The sequence below is a fragment of the Ambystoma mexicanum genome, chromosome 8 (genome assembly GCF_040938575.1).
Source record: "Ambystoma mexicanum isolate Mex_15411 chromosome 8, UKY_AmexF1_1, whole genome shotgun sequence".
Classification (NCBI taxonomy): Eukaryota; Metazoa; Chordata; class Amphibia; order Caudata; family Ambystomatidae; genus Ambystoma; species Ambystoma mexicanum.
The window spans coordinates 743,309,701-743,329,809 of record NC_090929.1 but is presented as its reverse complement, the minus strand read 5'-3'; the positions used below and the strand labels follow the sequence as shown (position 1 = coordinate 743,329,809).

The window sequence follows — 20,109 nt, the reverse complement described above, 5'->3', positions numbered from 1 at the left end:
CTGTGAGGTCCATGTTCATCACCACCCATACCTGCAAGCCACATTACCGACAAGCACCTTAAATAGTGAAGGAAAACATCAAGGAGCACTCTATAGAACTAAGTAGGGTGAGTAACCTATCTCAATTTTTTAGTAGTATGATACATCTATACTGATGACAATGAATCAAATAAAAAGTTTTTTTTGTTTAAATCTATGGTATATATCATTGTTGCAGATACATAATCTGTTGACTTAGACAATACCTTGAATAGTGATGGATAATATCAAGGAGCACTCTGTATAGAACCAATAAGAAAGAACATATTCCAATGATAAGATCCACTTTTATAAATGTGGTGAAACATGTGGTGAGGGCTATAACGGAGGAGGACTATAATAGAGAAAAGACCAACAAACAGTCACAAGGAACAACTATATACATATAGTTACCCTGAAAATCACAAGGACAGACTACTAACAGGAAAAGGAAACTTCTAGAAGATCATTAAAGCACAGAACACACCATGTGACAACCAAGGACCCAAGAAATATGTGAAGGAACACATAAATACTGATGTACCTAAGAGTGAAGTCAATCCATAGTGAAGAGAAAAACAGAACCTTGTGTTGAGCAATATTTAGAGTGTATACTCACCCTCCAAGATAAACCGAATGCAGAAACATGACCCCATACTAACTCCAAGCCTAATTCTGGAAATCCACCTGCTAAAAACTTACAAGCAAATAAAGAGAATCTGTACAAGCTGACGTTATGGATCATTCTTCTTGTGGAAGTGCACAGTATTATGTCCATTGTTTGACAAGAGCTTCATCAGTTGAGGTGTGAGAACACCATTTCTGGATGCAGCCTCTCCACAAATAGCAGAGTTGAAATCATTGCATCCATGCTAGTCCATAGTACTGGACTCCTGCAAAAGAACCTACTTTCAGCACTCAGGAGCCTGCAGCAGGAAGGAAATGCTGCAGAATGTGTCTGGATGTCTTGACGTTTTCTACTGCTGACTGACTTGGCTCCCAGCCTGGTCGGTCTGTGTCAGGATCTTGACCTGCAATAATCCTTTCCGGAGAGATGACATTTTTCTCACATCACCAAAGTGTATCCCAAAGGTAACTTTCCTAAACAGTCAGGGAACCTTCTGGTGCTGGTACTGCTCAAAACCCTGCCTATCTGGTTAAGCTCTTTGGGTTACGTTGCCCTGTATGACAAACCTATATTTTTTAATTTCTGATTAGCCTTTCTCTTAAACGTCTGACTTTTGTTAGGCAACCAACTGGTGTACCTTTCAAGTTACATGATTTGTATTTTCTGACAAAATGATTGATCATTGTATGCTAACTTTGCTATTGTTTTTAACCTCTAACATTTTACTGGTATTCAGCTAATATCTTTGAATAAATCACTATATTTGCAATTCTTTTAATTTATCCTTTGAATGGCGCTGCATTGGGCATGTTCTTTTTTGCAAAGCCCGACATCATGGGCCTGAGTCTCGTCAATACCACCAAAAGGAAGCTGAATGTCCTGCAGTAAGTTTTGTTTTACCTCTGTGCTGTGCATTGTTGGATCAATGGTGCCTTGTGAGCTTGAGTAGAGAGATTTAAGTGTCCATTTCCCTCCTGCCTCCCCTCAAAAAGTGTCTTCTTCACACAAGGAATGTGAAACATTTGGTACTGAGATTTTCTAATAACAAACTGATTGTAGTTATTCAAATATTCGGATCAAGGTTTGATATTTCTAGGGGTTAGCAAATTTCTATGAACTAGCAGTAAGTTGCTAGGAGGAATTTTCAGAACCAGCACTGCGGGAGGATTTTAAGAGGCCAAAAAAGGTGATGAGCAAGGGCTTTTCATTCTAGGGCTTACCAAACCCTCTCTCCGGGTAGCATAGGCTGAGCAGTAAGCAAGGCTTAGGTGATCAGGGGTTTGGTACTTAGATACAATTAACAACACTTAAAGACAGTCCAGTTGTAGCTTTCAACACAGAAGTATAACATATACTATTGATTAGGCCTAAATACACATGCAAGCAAAACCTAAGTATACTATAAATTTAAATGAGAAAGAAAACTGGTTAAACAGATATAATGGGCCTCATTATGAATCCGGCGGTAGCCATGCCGGTAAAAACGGCACGGCTACCGCCGGAGTCATTTTTTTTCCAAGCGCCCAGCAATGGGGACTTACCAGGGCATTACAGCCCTGGCGGTCCTGGTAATTCTTCATTGCCAGGTGCAGAAATATTTTTTTTCCCCATTCCCATTCGAGTTCCATTGGACTCAATGGGAATGGGGAGGACGGATGCACCGCCACCATTCGTGAATGGTGCCGGTGCATCCGTCAAGTCTGTGAGTGGGTGCCGTTCCACCCGCCAGGTTAGACCTGGCGGGCTGAAAGGCACCCACTTGCAGAACTTGTAGTTTGCCGGTCCGGAAACAACGGTACAGGCAAGCTTACCGCTACCGTTGTTTCCGGACTGGCAACCTCATAATGAGGCCTAATATATAATTATAAGGATGACACCTCAGCTTGAGCAGTCCTTCCATAATGAGTTAAGTACACAGGTAAGCACCTGGGAAGGTGCTTTGGAAGTCTTAAAGATGCCCAGCGCCGGTTTTAGCTTCAGCCAATAAGGTAAGTAAAATGAAAATTAAAACCTTTGAGGAAAATCATATGTACAATTAGGAGTACAATCCCAATTTCACCACTATAAGGGTTTCCCAGGGGGGAATTCTAGGCTAGAACTGACTGTCCATGGGGTCGTGGGAGCATTGTTTAAAGTAGGTGTCGGGTTTAGATCTAGTGGTGGCTTCTATATCTGGTACAGATGCGGTTCCAATGGAGCACCATCAGGATGGGTCGGGTGACCTTGAATGATATCCACTGCAACTCCCAACTTGAGGATGGACCCCCAGGACACTGAAGGCAATGGGAAGCGATGAAGAACCCTGTGTCTGCCATCAGCAGGCTCAACTTGTGGCAGCGGCAAAAAACAGGCTCCTTGAAGGCCCCTCTTTAGGATGGAGAGCACTAGCTTCAGGCACAGATGTTCCTAGCCCACAAGTTGAAGATCCACCAGGTCCCAAGCTCCATTCTCAGGAATGTGCACCAGAGAGGCCTCATCAGAGGATAGTCAGCTTTCAGGGTGGCCCAGGGACACTCCCAAACTCCACCAACAGCAGGACAATGATGCAGGAAACAAGACTGGTTGAATTCACGACTCAAAGGGAGGAAGGCACCAACGCATTTTTTCTCTAGTCACCAGAGATGAAGCAGCGGTACACCGGGATTGGTTTTGACAATGCTGCATGCTTCTGATGACGTTCTCCAAGACTTCTAAGTGTTTTTTCCCTCTTCAGATTCTTTTTTTTCTATAGTATATTTTATTGTTTTTGACAACAAACATAATCAACAAGAACACAACGAAATAAAATCAAATCATATGCATTCGAAAGAGTGAATCAATAATAAATCATATTTGAGGTCTGACAAATTCCGTCTGCAGCTGCCTCCCTGCGTTCAAAAGTGTGTACCTTTGGAATGTCAAGGATTAGCAGGAGTCGCGTTCCCCCCATTTCCCCCAGATCTTGAAGGCTTTAGCAGGGCAGCCCCTTGCTTTGTAGATTCTGTGTTCCAGCATTGCGCATGTGTCCATGTCATCTCCCCACTGTTCCAATGTTGGGGGATCCGGAGCGCCCCATTTCCGTGCGATGTTTCGCTTCATTAGTCCTGCGGTTGTTGCGAGGAGCAGTCCTTCCCATTTGTTCACAACGCTTTTGTCTGGTTTACCCAGTAACAGTATTTTCGGGTCTAGTGTTATGTTGCGGCCTAATATACCAGACAATTCCCTGCAGCATTGCCCCCAGAAGGCCTGAATACGAAGGCATTCCCACAGGATATGTATAAATGTTCCGGTATCTCTCCCGCATCGAAGACAATACGGGTTTGGGGCACGGTTTCATTTGTGTATCATAGTTCTAGGGTAGTATATTCTGTGAAGGATTTTCAATTGCACCAGACGGAGCCTGGAGGAGATGGTGATTTCCCTGGGGTGCATTAGAATCTGGATCCAGTTTTCCGGATCTATAATACCCACATCCTCTTCCCATTTAGATTTAAGGTGAGGAAGTTCCGGTGTGGCAAAGGAGGACATGGCGTTATATAATATAGAGGTGCATTTGGCAGGAATGTATTCCGGGAATATGTTACGCTCTATGGGCGTATAGTCAGGAATGGGAGAGTCTGGTTGGATATGCATTCGTAAGGCGTGAGCTAGTTGAGTGTAGTGATAGTGTTCGGTTATTGGGAGCTGGAATTGTAGTTGCAGTGTTTCAAACTAAATAAACTCCCCTCCCGACAGGACGTCCCCAATGTTATTGACACCAGCGTCTGCCCATTTGGACCAAGGTTTAAGTTTCCCAAGCTGCGTCAGGTTACCATTGTGCCATAGGGGTTGTGCAGTGGTGATCTTGTCTTTCAAGCCCACAAAGGTGTGTGTCCGTTTCCAGACCGTAGTAACATGTGCTGCCATCGTTTGCGGAGGGGGTCTGCGGAGGGGCTGATAGAGCAGGTGTAGTGGATCTATATCGTGTATCTATTTCGGCTCTCATGTGTGGTAGCTCGCGGTCCCCATGTAGTAAGTCGTTGACCACTGCTAGTTGGGAGGCCCAGTAGTATACCCGAAGGCGGGGCACGCTGATTCCTCCCTCCCAAATCGATCTCTGAAGCGTGGTCAGTGCGATGCGGGGTTGACCCCCCCCCCCCCATATGAGTTCTCTAAGGAGATTATCAATGCGGTCGAATTCAGGATCTTGGATCTCAAGCAGGGCATTTTGTAGTATGTAAAGAAATCTGGGAAAAGTAATAATTCTGAACAGGGCAGCTCTGCCCATGTGTGTCAGGGGAAGAAGTTTCCAGTGGCGGACATCATCCCTAAAACGGTCCATGGTTGGTTGGAGGTTGCGGGTAATGTAGCGTGTCAGGTCCTCGGACACTCAGATCCCCAGATATCGAAATCCACTCGGTTCCACTTTATATGGGCATTCCTGGGGAATGGCCTGTGTACCACCTTCACGGGAAAAAGGATAGACTTGCTCCAGTTGATTGTCAGCCCACTAAATTCACCAAAGCGGATGAGTATCTGCGTTACTATGGGGGAGGATCGTGTTGGGTCGGACAGATAGACCAAGAGGTCGTCCGCATACAAGGACGTCCTATCCTCGTGGCCCTCCTGAATCCCATCCAGTCCCGGCTCTGACGGAGCCATAAGGCAAGTGTCTCTATTGCAAAAGCGAAAGAAGGGGGAACAGGGGGGATCCCTGTCTTGTGCCCCTGCCAAGGGGAAAGGGCTCAGAAGGCCACCCGTTTACTTTCACTTCTGCTAGTGGTTCTGTATAGAGAAGTTGTACCCATCCTAGAAAGTTGTTACCAAAGCCCATTCTCTGCATGGTTTCCCAGAGGCTGTGCCAGCGAACCGAATCGAATGCCTTCTCAAAATCTATGGCTAGTAACGCAAGTGGCTTGTCTATAACTGGGGCCCTTTCTAATAATAGATGGAGACGTACGTTCATGCGTGTCGATTTATGCGGCATAAACCCACATTGATCCGGATGGATCAAGGAGGTGATGACCGATTGTAGTCGGTTGGCCAGGAGTTTGGCAAGGACTTTGGATTCAGTATTAATCAATGAGATGGGCCTATAGGAGGCGCATTGTTCAGGTGGTTTACCCGACTTGGGAATTACAACAATCGTGGCTTTGCACAAGTCCGGCGGGAGAGCGCCCTGATCTCGAGCCCCGTGGAACATTTTGTGGAAGTTTTTTCCAGAGTTCAACTGGGAAACCATTGGGGCCCAGTGTTTTCCCAGACTGTAATTGGGCTATAGCTTCTGCTATCTCTGCTTCGGTAAGGGCTGCGTTCAGCTGTGTTTTTTGTTGTTCCGACAGCTGGGGCAGAGGGATATTGTCTAGCAGGGAGGGGTCCAGTGGGGATACTGGGGCGCTATATAGAGTTGCATAGACCTCTTCAGATTCTTGGTTCCATTTGGTGACCCTGTCAATGGCTCAATACCCTCTCTGATTATCTAAATTCCAGGCTGGGTTTTACCATGGCCATCCAATAGGAAGGATCTGCACCTTACAAACTGACAATGGCTGTCTAATCATGGGCAGTTAGCTGTCCTGCATCTGCCTTGCAACGGACTCCCACTGGGAGAAATGTGGATTGGAGCAAAATAGTTACAATCCCAGTTTCAATCAGTTCCAGTCACAAATCACTGACAGGAGCCCTGAGCATGATCATGCGAAAGTTCATGCCCTTATTTGGAGTTTTCCTTGCTTAGAGGGCAGGATAATGGCCCAAAACAAGATGGCTAAGGGACAGGTCTTAACACGTGAGGAGAGTCATTCTGAGTATATGGTACACAAAATTGCTTTTATTTACTTATTTCTATTTATTTATTTGTCATTTATAGAGTGCGCCTAACCCGTGGTTATCTGGGGGCTGGAAGTACAGGGTAAAAAAACATTTGCAGTTGTTACCATAGGCAACATGCTGTACAAGCATTCAAAGACAGATGTTTCTTTGCAGAGTTTACGATATATACAATGTATACAATATATACAAATGGAATATACAATTTGCAAATTTACAATGTGGGGGCTCTCAGCCTTTGATTCTCAGTAGTTTTGAGGCTAGGTATACATTTAGCAATGAGGTGGTACACATGGGGAGGTGTGAGTATTAGGGGTTCGAAGGGAAGAGCCATTTTTTTAGTTTTCTGAGTAACGGGGAATGTGACATATCAGATCTGATGGCTTGCGGGAGAGCGTTCCAGCATTTTGCAGCGACGACTGGGAAGCTGCGACCGCCAGCTTTAGTTCTTTTTAATGTGGGCACAGTAAACAGGTGAGCTGATGTAGCTCGATTAGGCTTGATGGTTTGTGTAGGGGTGAGCTGATTGGTGAGATATTTGGATGCAGTGTTGGTTAGACATTTATGGGTGATTGCTAGTGTTTTGAATCTGATTCTGTCCTGGACTGGCAGCCAGCGTGCATTACGTCTTATTTCAGAGATATGCTCTCTTCTAGGGAAGTCTAAGGCAACTCGGAGGGCATTGTTTTGTGTGACTTGTAGTTTTTTGATGCTAGTGGCCGAGGTGGCAGCTAGCAAAACATTGCAATAGTCGTGTTTTGACAGGATGTGTGCTCCGGCTAAGGTCAGGCAGCTGTGAGGTAAGAGGTATGGTCTGCATGCATTAATAAGTTTGGCCCTGTAGGCTGCAGTTGAGACAGTTGCGTTGATTTGTCTGGTTAGAGTTAATGAGGAGTCAAGGTATACACCCAAAGTTTTGACTTCTTTTGAGATGGTGATATTGTTCCCATCGATTGTGAATAGTTTGTATCTGGAGTCGAGTTTTCTGAGGCTTGTTTGTGAGCCAACCAATAGTTATTCTGTTTTGTTTTCATTTAGGCAAAGTTCATGTTGGGCTCTCCAAGATTGAAACATTTGATAGAGATTGTTGAGTAGGATGGAGTCTTTGTCATAGTCTCCTGAAAGGTGCAGTAGAATCTGCGTGTCATCGGCGTAGTTCGTGTATGATATTCCAAGTTCGTCTAGTCGGTCAAACAGAGGCTTGGTAAATATGTTATACAACGTTGGTGACACGCAAGATCCCTGAGGTACACCGCAGCATTAGGTATATTAGAGAATACTCTCATTGTCCGGTCTGAGAGAAAAGATTCAATCCAGGAAATAGCACTTGATGAGAATTGGGCAGCGCTGGCTATGTGACGACACATGATTTTGTGGTTCACCAAATCAAAGGCCACAGAAAGGTCTAGGAGCAGGAGGATGGCTAGGTTCCCATTATCGATTATAGCGTCCATTTGGTTTTTAATGTCATGGAGCGCTGTTTCCGTGCCATGTCTGGGTTGTAAGCCTGATTGGCAGAGTCCTAAGAGGTTGTTTGTTTCAAGATGTTCTTGAATTTGAATATAGGCAGCACGGTCGAGGAATTTCAGAAGGAAAGGGACTGTGGTAATAGGGCGGAAGTTGGTAGGGGTGTTTGGGTCGAATTGTGTTTTTTTTAAGAAGTGGGAGGACCCAGGCTTCCTTTAGGTTCTTCAGGACAGTGCTTTGTGCAAAGGAGTCGTTGATGAGAGAGAGGTGATAAATGGGGCAAGTTCTGTAACACAATCTTTGATGATGCAAGGGGCAGGGCAGATGTCACCTTGACACCTGGAAAGTTTTAGGCTAGCAATGATCTTGGTAACCTCGGTGGTGGCAACTGGTTGGAATTCGAAAGTATGAGGAGGTATGGCTGTGGTGTGGGTGTTTGTTTCAGTGTCTGACATAGTCACCTTATCTTTTTTGTTGGCGATTTTAGTTTGAAGCATTGACATTTTGTCTGTGAGGGTGTTCTGTTTGTTGGTACACCAACTTTCATCTTTTAGGCAGGTTTCAGGTGCATTAGTTGGTGACTCAAGTTCCCTCAATCTGGTAATTAATTCTTTTCTGCCGGATTTGGCATTTGCTATACGCTCGTTGTAAGAGGGGCTCTTTGCTTGGAGTATAGCTTGCTTGCATTTTTTTGCAGATGTGAGGAAGAGATCTCTGTTGTTTTGGATGGTGAGGCTTTCCATTGTGCTTCGGCAGGTTTGTTGGTTCCCAGATCCTTCAGGTTAGGTGAGAATCAGGAATTGAGGTGAGCTTTTGGTTTAGGTTTGCAGAGTTTGAGTGGGGCGATTTTATCGATGGCGTGGAGGATGGTGGTGTTGTATAGATCTACCATGTCAGTTGGAATGGTAGATGAGTGGGTGTACTCTGTGATAGGGCCTAGCAATGCAAGCAGGTTGGTGCATTTGATATTGTGAGTGTTCCTTGCGAGAGATGCTGGGGCCAAGTGTGGTGTAGTTTTAAGCAAGGTTTGTTTTTTGAAAGTGAATATGATGGCAATGTGGCAAGGGGATTTGGCTGTGATGTTGGTAGACACATTCAAGTTGGCAAGCCAGTCTAAGGTTCGGCCTTTGTCATGGGTGGGCAGTTCGATGAGTTGGGGGAGTCCTAGGACATCAATAATGTTTTGTATGACAGTAGCATATGGATGTAAGCTGTTGTAGAGGCCAAGGTTGATATTGCCTAGGATAATTATTCTGGATGAAAGTTTGGTATCCCTAGATAGGAGGTGGGCTATATCCTTGTCGAAGGATTGGAGTGGGTTTGGTCATCTGTATAGGATATGCATGGTGGTGGTAGTGTTGTTGGGAAGAGAGAGTTTAAGTGAGAGTAGTTCCGCTGAAGGCAATGGATGGTAGGGTAGTTCTCTCAAAGATAGGGAGGATTTCGCAATCACGGTGACCCCTCCTCCTTTGGCTGAAGTTCTGTCTTTCCTGTATATTGTGAATCCCTCAGGTATAGCTAGTGATAGTGCTGGGCCTGCTGCTGCATGTAACCATGTTTCAGTTACCGCAAGTAGGTAAGTTTGTTGGCGATGATAAGGTTGGAGATGTCAAGCGCATGGGCTAATAGTGACCTTACATTGATAAGTGCGCCCTTGATGGTTGTTTCATCGGTGTGATGGTCCGTGTGGGGTTAGCATTAGACTAGGGAGAAGTGATCATTGGAGGTATGCTGTCATCTATAACACAGTAAACAAGTTGATGTAACACAGAAAACAAGTTGATGTATGGCAGTGCACCGAAAATGTTGTAAAACACGGTTGACTGCCACCAGGCCATCCTAGTGTCAATGGTTTTGACCCATGTTGGATTATTAGACGGGGTAGATGTGGGGATGAGCTGTCGCCGCCCATCATTCTATCCCAGAACAAAACTAAATCAATAGACTGGGTGGATGTGGGGATGAGCTGTCGCCGCCCATCATTCCATCCCAGAACCAGGAAAACCGCGCGGTTGTGCGCACACCAAAATGGTTGTCTTACCTGCCACCCACCAGTGCCAGCATGATGGACCGGAAGCGCCAGGGGTGAAAGGTGGTGTCAAAGGAAAAATAACAGGCCTGTTAGCTTAAAAGCGCTTTAAAATCACCTTTGTTTCCCGGAATGCAAGCTCATAATGCCTATTTTAAACATCACAAGATATTCAAAAATCTCAATGAACACCAGCAGACATTTGGCAGAATGTATTCTTGTGTGCATACAAAATCTGGGAAGATGAAGAGCCCAAAACAATGTTTATAACAAAACTGGCTGAGCTGTGGATGTCAGCAGCTTAAGTGAAATTGGACTAAAACCACTAAAATCGAAATGTTTAAATTGAATGAGTGACCTACTTTTGAGTGTCACATAGTTTGCAACTGTTAAATGTCATGGTTTTGAACTTAGAATCAGCATTCTAGCTACATGTGTAAAAATTGTAAGTTTGATTTAAACTGGGAACAAACAGGACATTTAGCTGAAGCTTGGCTTAAAGAAATAAAATTCTGCCTGACAACTACCCCCGACAGGAGTTGAACTGGCTCAACAACTCTTCCCAGGCCTGGCTGCATCCTGCTGCCCCCACCAAAAGGAGATCACACCTCTCTAATTGAATTAAGGGAGGGGTACCTGCAGACTGCAGGAAGTTGAACAAAGCCCTGTCCTGGGCTCAGGCAAATGTTATATTGGGGGGGGGGTTGTAAAATGGCTTCCTCTTGGGAGAAACTGGGAGGGGCAGTGCCTGTGAGAGCCAGCTGAGCTTGGGGGAAGTGGATAAACCAGTTATTCCACCATGTGATGTGGGAAGCCACACCACTTTTTGACCAGGGCATAATTTTAAAAAGTTAGATAAGTCATAGTGCAGACTGGTCAAAATTATATAAATAATATCATTATTCTTGGGATTTTTCCGTGCACATTTTAAAAGGCGTTAGGACTCTGTACTATGTTCTGAGGCAGAACCCCGCTATTTATTGATATTGCAGACACTGTGTTTAAGCTAGACAAATGAAAATTTACTGGAATGTGTGTAGAAGGGGGGTGTACAGTTGTGTCAAATCTGGAAAGGTTTAAAGGTCGTTATCTGGATGAAAAGGGGCAGAATTCTGTCAAAAGTGGACACAACATCGTACAAAGACAGGGATCGGATGGTTTGGTACTACAGAAAATATGTTAACTGGACCTATAATGTTTGAAAAATGGTACATAGATAAATGTGTGTTTGGATCAAATATAGATTTGTGTGCAATTTGACAGGGGAAGGATCCTCGGACCATAAAACCTACAGCATCACTCTGACTCACATTTCCTTCCCCCAATCAAGGGAGAGAGGAAAGCTTGGCCAATGATAAGTGAGAGGGGCAGGCTTAGCTAGGCCCAGGCACACGCCCATTTTCAAAACACATAAAAGGAACATTGAAACCCAGGTAGAGAGATTAACTTTCCACTTTCTTGTGGGACGCTTTGCCGGGAGACTCCAGACTTCAAATCCATCAACCTCCAGAGACCAGAGATCCAGAGAGACCAGAGATCCAGAGAGACCAGAGATCCAGAGACATCCGAACAGTGCCGTACTGCATTTTATTCCTCATTGCTTTTCCCTTGAAACCATAAAAGTATTTACGCTGCCTTATCCATCCTATACTAACTCCTCATTGATTGTAAAGAAGTGTGCTAGTGTCAGATTACCCATTGTTGATCAACATTATATTCATAAGTGTGATATCAATTATTAATTTATTATAAAAGGGTGATATATATATATATATATATATTGTTTAATTTTTCAAATAAACCTTTTAAATTTGCAAAACAAGCCTACCTCTTGGCTCAGTGGGGTTAAGGGGGATTCTAAGAGAGGGGTGTTATACAAGGGTTCATCATCCAGATAATAACTTGCCATAAAAATATATAAATAAGGGCTTCCGTTGGGCATCCCAGACAAGGCACTGACTTAGTGGGATTGCTTGATTGGAGTAACTTACACTGGGCACATCACAAATGCATAAAAAACGTTTTGCCACACAAAATGTAAAAGGGATACAATGTGTGCAACCATGAAGTTGGTGTGAGTTACACAATGAAAACACAGGAAAACATGAATAGGAGAAACTTTCTCCCTGAAGTGCCTTGGGGGCTTACCAGTGCCCCTAAAATAAATGAGTTTAGCAGGTGTGTGTGAAGCTAAAAAGGCCATATACACGTCAAAATTTATCGAGAATTTGGAAGCGTAGACAGATCTGCCGGGGTCCCATTTGGAATCATTGGTGGTTGAGTGCAAAAAGAACTTGTCCCTTATGTACTAAAATGATTTTATTTAAAGTTCCTGTGCTAAATTTGCAGAAGTATAACTAACAATGTGTTTTGGGATGGTTTGGGGTGGAGGGGGAATACAGATTTTGCCCGTATTTGCTTTGATGCTGGTAATGTTTCCCAGTGTAACCTTCATGCAGCCTTCCTTATTGCTTTGATGCAGATTAAGCAGTATGTTAAAATGTTTTTATTTTATTTTTACTTCTGTTATATTCATCTATCATGTTATTTTTAAGACAAAACCTTTGCAAAAAAAGTACAAAACATCTCTATGCTCTTACCTTTTTCATTGAAAAAACCCTGCAAAAATTAAAAAAGAAATATTGTTTAATTTTCTGTGTAACAAACAGTTAATCAGTTCAAATAAATATGGTTCTGCTTCACTTTTTTACATTACATGAAAAAGATAAATTACTGCACTCTGTTCATATGACAGTTATTCACTGATGGATGGCATCTGACTGTCCGCATATATTTATCCATGCAACACAAGAACAGTCACACAGCTGTGTACGTTAAATCCTCCTCCCTCAGTTTGATGACTTCCTTGACACTTTAATGTTTTTTTTTGTTCTGTAGTACCAATAGTCACATTACAAAACACATTGGTCAGAGCAATCCTTATGTTTTGCACAGGTACTGTTTCTTTGACCTACATTATTGTTTCCTTTTGACACTATCACACAATTTCAGTACACATGGTGAAATGTTGAATCTAACTTAAGGTGTCACTTGTCAAACCTATGCAGCCAAATTCTGAATCACCAAACTAATGGCTCTTTGGGTAGAACTGAGCTTTCGTGAACTTAGTCAAGTCCTCAGGCAAATGTTTCGTTGATTTAGGGCTAAAGTGATAAATACAGCATATGTGGCCAAAATGTGTGATCAGTCTTTTAGGAACAGGCAGAGGTAGGAGGTTACAGGAGGAGTTGAGTGAATAAGCTTTAGGTTCGCCAGAGGTAGAACATGAATTTGATTTATTTGAGGGAGAAGTAAAAAAAATGAGAATAAGCTTCAGCTGAGGTAATGGCACAACATTAAAATAAGCTTTCGTAAGGAGGAGCTACTGCATTAAAACAGGATTTGGATGAGCGCGAAGTAAACATTTCAAAGGAGAGAATCCTAGTGACAACCTTGCATAACATAAACACACGTTACATGTCTTGTCAGTGGTTTGGAAGTATGGAGAAAGTCCTAGAGTTGTTTGCAAGCATCCAGAAAATTACACTCAGTGGCTGTAATTGTGTGACACCCCCTTTTGTGACAAGAAAAACTACGAATTGCAAAGAACTAAATTCTTTGTAGGCAGCAGGAGATTATACTTAGTGGTAGCAACTCAGTGTGCCATGTTCTTGCGACGAGTGAGAGAAAATACGGATAATTTAGATAAAGATTCAGGTCTCATTCGCAAGAAAGTGATAATTACACAAAGGGATCAGGGATGGCCTATGTGTGTACTTCACTGCAAATCAGCCCCAGCTGACGATAATCAGCATTTACAAGATCCAGTGGATAAAAAATGCTTCAACAGATGAAATTGTCTTGCCACCTTTTTTTCCTTTACATTTTAGAAAAATCGTAAAAGCTTCCCAAAATGAATGATTGTGGGAGCCATTGACATGTGTAAAGCGACTGATTTGAGTAGCTGCTTAAAACAGGTGGGCAACATTTGAATCGTTTGGTTTCACACCAGCATGAAGATATCATTCTAGCATAAAACTAAACATTTTTGAAGGCAGAGCAGGAACTCAGGTAACAAACGTACAGCCCTATTGCACCACCTAAAAAAACAAAAACAAAAACAATCCCATGGAGTGTTAAAAAGGATGTTAAGAAAGGCGAAACACAATTACGCCTTTGTTTAGCACCTTTTATAACGCTCGAAGGAACTCGAAAATAGGCCTCTTAGAGTTCATTTGTGCCAGGCGATTATAATCAGTGGATGTAACTCATTAAGTATGGGCTTCTGGGTCAACTGCAAAAATCCTTTTAAGCCACGCAAGAAATGCGTCAAGGTTGTGTTTTATCCCCATGCTTTTTTATCTTGTATTTGAATTGGTTGGATATTAGAGTACAATTCATGACTACATATTTACCTAAGATTAAGGGGTGTTCTATTCAACTGCTCGTATTTGCAGACAACAAAGTTTCATGGCCAAGACTAAGAATTAGTTACACTCTTGGTAGAATTTGCAACATTTTGCCAAGAAGGATGGTCATTAATATAGGAAAATCTAAGGTAATTGTGGTTGGTTAGTTAAAAAACCCTAAACTGAAATTTGGGGTTATTAGCACATCATTACAGCTGGTCTCCACCTTTAATTACTTAGATGTTCTTTGTCAGGAAATGTGTCTTGGGCCGTCTGAAGGGGTCAGGATTGTAGTGTAGTTTGTCCCTATGCAACTGCTGGCAGACCCTGCAGCCATGTTGCACTGTATTTAGTTGTTTTGACTAAATAATCTAGAGCTGTCTAGTCTTCAGCAAGATGGCATGGATGTCAGTTGCGGCACTCAGAGTTTTCCAGGACTATGGCAGTCCTTTGGGTCACATTACAGCACTCGTAATTCTTCACCCTGCTTGGTCACTCTGTGCCAGTCTCTCCCTGTGTGTTTTCTTTTTCTCCTTCAGTCTGAGTCCTTTATTTCTGCATCCTTGCCTCCATAACCTCACCCTACTTCTTTGCCGGTTTCAAGGTTTTAATCTAGGTTGTTGTCTACTTCCCGCCTCCATTACTGACTTCAGTCAACATCCAGGTAAAGTAACAACCTAGGAGAGAGAAAGAAGTGGGGTACAACGGGTCGGATTTGGATGGTAACGGTTAGAGCCGGAGGAGTGGGGTCTTGGGAGGAAATGGATGAACCCTGGAGAAGAGAGTGGGGTATAAAACGACTTCAGACAAATGAGAAAGAACTCATTCAGTGGGGAATTAAATTAACAAAGGAACAAGGTGCCGACCAGCAGGCAGAATGAGGCAGTGTTGACTAGAAAGAAAACCTGTCCCAAAAGATGCTCTGAAGTCTGTGACTCTGAAGAGTCAGTCTTACCGAGCTAGCGCTGTGGATTGGTGCATCCAAGAGGGTAAGCACATGGAGGGTCTAAGGTGGGTAGGAGCTCTGAGGTTTCACAGGAGAGGAACATATCCAGTATCCTGGTGCCCATGACAAAGTGGCTCAACACAATCACATCAATGTGGCTCAACACAATAGCGGTGGTTGTGTCAAATGAACTGTAAGTCCTTGAGGACCAAAGGAACACCTTTACAACCAGCAGCAAAGCAAGACAGAGCTCAAAAGGCTTCATTACGAGTTTGGCGTTTAGCACCAATTTTTCTAACTCATAATGAGGCCCAAAGTGAAGGGCAGTACAAAATCTCACAACAGGGAACAACTGATTGCTGCCGGGAAGAGTGTCTCAAGGGACGGAGTTAAAGGAGAACTAAGGACTACGCGCCACAATAAGAAGGGGCTTGGTACTGATTTTAGTTCAATGTGTTGTGAGGACAATAAAATCATTTGTGAACTATCCATCTTTCATAGTGCTTCTGTTGATCCCTCTTCCCTGTGACAGCGGATTAACAAGGCTTGGTTTTAAGGGCCAAATTACATTAGGAGAAATAAAATGAGTAGTTACCTTTTGAAATCAACACACAACTGGGACTTTGTTACTCTTCAATGTTGACAGATGTGCCCTTTATTGTAGGATGGAATTTCTCTCATTAAGCTCCTGGGCATGAATTATCAGGTTAAAACACACTTGGGCAGGAGAATATGGTATTCTTAACACCAGAAATGATATAATAATGGCCCAAGAGAAATCTCTCCTCGAAAGCGACTTTAAAATCAAGCTAATTAGAGGCAGTAATGGGATTGGGGCTAACCCTGCCTGCCATTCCTTAGACGAAGTCTGTCTTCCTGAACCTTGAACAAAAAATAGCACTGGTGGCCTTATTTTTACATTTTTCAGATAATCCCCAATGCAATAATGTGAGGATTCTGATTGATAGGCTTGAGTGGGCTTTCTGCTACCTAATCAACTTAAGTTCCTAAATCCAGCAAGACTCTGGCAAAGCTTGTCCACAGTGTCCAGAATATGTTTTTTTACAACAGCAAAAATCTGGCAAGCCTCATGGGGAGGAAACTTTCAATAAACTGAGTCCTGAGAAAGGCATCCTTCCTTATAACTTCTTCCCCAAGAACGGACAGAACAAAGGCTCTTCTCTAGCAAAATGTTTAGGTCCACAGCTTTCAAATAAGGTCAATTTCCCCAGATAACTCCAAGATAAGCAATCCCCTTAGACCTACAAGATTACCCTTGGTTAGTTAACATGTGGTCCATAATGCATAGGCCCATGGGGGATGGCCACAGACCAAGAGAGGATATAAAATGGACCTGGGTCTTAACAGAAGCTAGTGGAATATCTACTTGGACTGGTGCATTACCTAGATATTTAAAGTAGGGGTCAGAATACATAATTTTCTCCATGTCAATTACCTGGGATTAAGAAGCACAAAAAAACAGAAGGTACATTTTAAAAGATGTATTTAACTTAAAACAATGCAAGCTTCCCTCACATAAGGAATTTGTAGAAAGGGAGAAAGGCCAAGGCCATTGGGGTTAAACTAAATAACATGTCAGGTATGTGCCTTCTTACTCTGTATTTTAACAAAGAATTTCTCAAAACAAATAGCCTAATTCCCCAATTGATAGAGTCTCTACCGGCATTCCGCGGCGTTAGGTGTTCTCTAAGGAATTATGCCCGATACTCCTCTGATATTGAGGGTTTTTAGGGATCTTGAACCATATGGGTTAAAGCTCGCCAGCAGTCCATTTAAGTAGTATGACATCTCGGAGAGATAGCTTAGAGTGATGTTGAGAGAGATGAGATCCCTGGTCTCCTGACTCGAATAGGTTGTCTTCAATATCTGGCCCTTCTCCCTCTTTATGGGTGCCATAATCTCCCCCTCCCGCTGTCATTTTCCCTCCTACTGCCTTTGCCTACCAGGGCCTGACCTGTTCCTCTAAAGTCCTCCTGCATTGTCTAATACCTTCTACAATGTTCTTAGTGTTAACTCTGGTCTACTGTCCTCTCACCCATCTCCTTCCTATTCTGAAGTTACTGCTGCTGTCCTACCCCCACCTTCTACCATTTATGCTTCCTATTGTTACCACTGCATTCTCCTGCATGGTTCCTTAACCACTTATTCTTATCAACTCCACTTCCTGAATGTCTCATTTGCCACCTGTTGTTACTACCAGCTCCACTTCACTAGTGCTTGTAGCCTCTGCTATCGCCATAGCCAACCCTACTACTACTCTCTGCTGTTGTTGCCTCCTTCATCCTCCCACTGTCGGGACCAGAAATGAACACCTCACCTCTTCATCAGAATCACTCACACCACCTAATGTCACCACTTCCTTGTCTACCTCCACAATATTATCTCCAACTATGAACTTCCCATCTTATCCTTCAGGGTCACTTTCACCACCTGATGTTTCCACCTCCTTCCTCTAGAAACCACCTTCATTCTCTAAACTTTTGCACTTCTCTTTTGTTACCACCTCCTTCTTTATTGTATTTTTTCCAGGTGTCACAAGACAAGATTGGGTGGGGGGATAAGGGAATCATGGACATAGAACAACAAAAAACAGTTATATTGGCCTTCTGACAATCCTACCGTGCATGTGCGTGAGAATGTGGTAAGTGCAGGGGGAGGGGGAAAAGGGGGAAGTGCAGGAGTAGAGTGCCCCCAGGGAAAGGGTGCAGGTAAGTGCTGGGTGGGCCAAGGTGGCAAGTGCCAGGGGAAAAAAGGGGGGGCGAGGATGATGCAGGGGGCAGGGAGGACCAAGCTGGTCTAGTCCGGGAAAGGGAGCCGGAGGGCAAGTGCTGACAAAGGATGCAGGGGGGACTGGTGGGGATTTGGCTGGCCCCTGATTGACTCAGAAGGGACCAGTCCCTAGTCGCGGCAGCAGAGGGAGAGTTAGCAAGGTAGGGGGGAGAGGGAAGTAAGAGGAGAAAAGGAAAGGAAAGTCTTGAGAAGTATACAGAACTTTAGAAGACCCGACTCAAGTCGGAGGGGGGAACGGAGGACGTTCCAGAGGGAGGAGCCAACCGAAGAAAGGGATCTACTTCCACTCTCTGCTTCGAGAAATGTTTGACATGCAGAGAATTGGAACTAGGGGACTGAAGTACTCTGGCTGGAATATATATATATATATATATATAGAGTGAAAGCAGGGTGTAGAGGTCCCAAGCCCCATAGAGTCTTGTGGATGATGCACAGGGTCTTGAATATAATCCTTGCGGTCACCGGTAGCCAATGGACAGATTTTAGGGCTGGAGAGGTGCGGTCCCTGGGCTTGAGACCAAGGATAAGTCTCACAGTCCTATTCTGGATTAGTTGGAGGGGGCGAAGGGAGGAACGAGGCAAATTGAGGAAGAGGCTGTCGCAGTACTCTATCCTAGAGAGAACCAGGGCTCTGGAGACTTTGATCTTCTGAGGGGAGGTGGGGAAAGGTGGAATGCCCCTAAGACGGTGGAGCTGAAAGTTGGACTTCTTGGCAAGGTCTGTGATGTGTGGAAACAAGGAGAGCAAGGAGTCAAAGATGATCCCAATGTATTTTGCCTGACAGGTGAGTCAAGGGATGGGACCCAGGGAGTCTGGCCAGAGAGGGATAGGGTAACAAGGAGCATGCATTCCACTGTGTAGGATATCTTTCGTATTGGCATTAAGGCAGAGTACCACCTGCACTCTCCAAATCCCTAGACTTCCCTGATATTACCACCTCCTTTCTCACAATACCAACTTCACTCTCCAAACCGTTGTCCTCCTCTGATATTACCACCTCTTTCCTTATATCTGCTCTGCTCGCCAACAACCTCCAAACACCAAACCTTTCCTCAGTTCCAGCTTCTCTTTCTCCGAATGGCTCCAGCTGGCTCAACTCCCTCACTGGATGATTAGAGCTTTGTGCTTTTTTATTGCATTCCCTTCTCACTCTGGTTTGATCTACAGTAGGGCCCTGCCCCTGTGGTTTGTAATTGGTTGACAGCTGGGATTGGTTATGTCATTAAGAGAACCTGGAACTGCTTTGAGCCTGGGGATGAGAGCAAGTACACAACTGGTCTATCTGCCATCTTGAATCATGTAATCCCTTTGTAACCCCCTAGCCCTCCTTGTGCTGTTTGTACTCTGTTGAGACCTCCCATTTTCACAGCATGTAAATTCAATACAGAAAACACAAAGAGTAACCCTTAAACACTCCTCGGTTTTGTGGGTAATCTATGCATTAGTAAAAATGTCAGCATTGTATTTTTGATAGAGAAACACTATCTGAGAGACAATATTTCTGTAACTTAATTGGGAGGGTATATTTGAAAAATTGGATTATTAAGGATTGAATCCAGAAGTCTAAATATACAAAGAACCCTGGGCCCTGAAAATTAGTTTACGTCACACTAAAACATAATCCAAATCTTTGACCAGATGTATTGATAATCTTATTCTCCAGCATTATAAACACCTTAGTGTTGTCCCCTGTATTGTTATACAAAGGGTGTTAGAGGTAATATAAGCAATTATACTCCCATCGTCCTCTTGGATGTAACAAGTGAGATATTGCATCAATCATTTTAAAAGAGGAGGAACATTGTCCAAATTTCAAGTTGGATTTAGTAAAAACATGGACACATCTTTGAATGGGATAATTCGGTCTATTGTAAATGGCAGTATAAGTTGCTTACGTAAGCAGTCGCTTCATAGCATTGCATTGCTTTATCGTTTGCCTTTGGCAGGTTTGACTTCTGCATTTATGGTACAAGTAAATGAAGTGGAATATTCTAGAGGGTCTTTTAAAAGTATT

The 20,109-nt window shown here is 43.5% G+C and overlaps 1 protein-coding gene across 7 annotated transcripts in view; it reads right to left on the bottom strand.

Annotated features, from left to right (window-relative positions):
* LOC138472418 (uncharacterized) overlaps nt 1-20,109 on the bottom strand; it is a 1,989,442-nt gene that overhangs the window by 685,239 nt on the left and 1,284,094 nt on the right. For all 7 annotated transcript variants that reach the window (XM_069610563.1, XM_069610565.1, XM_069610562.1 and 4 more), the window contains one exon: nt 12,530-12,548. In XM_069610563.1, coding sequence (XP_069466664.1) covers nt 12,530-12,548 — 19 coding nt within the window. The remainder of the gene's footprint in view (nt 1-12,529; nt 12,549-20,109) is intronic.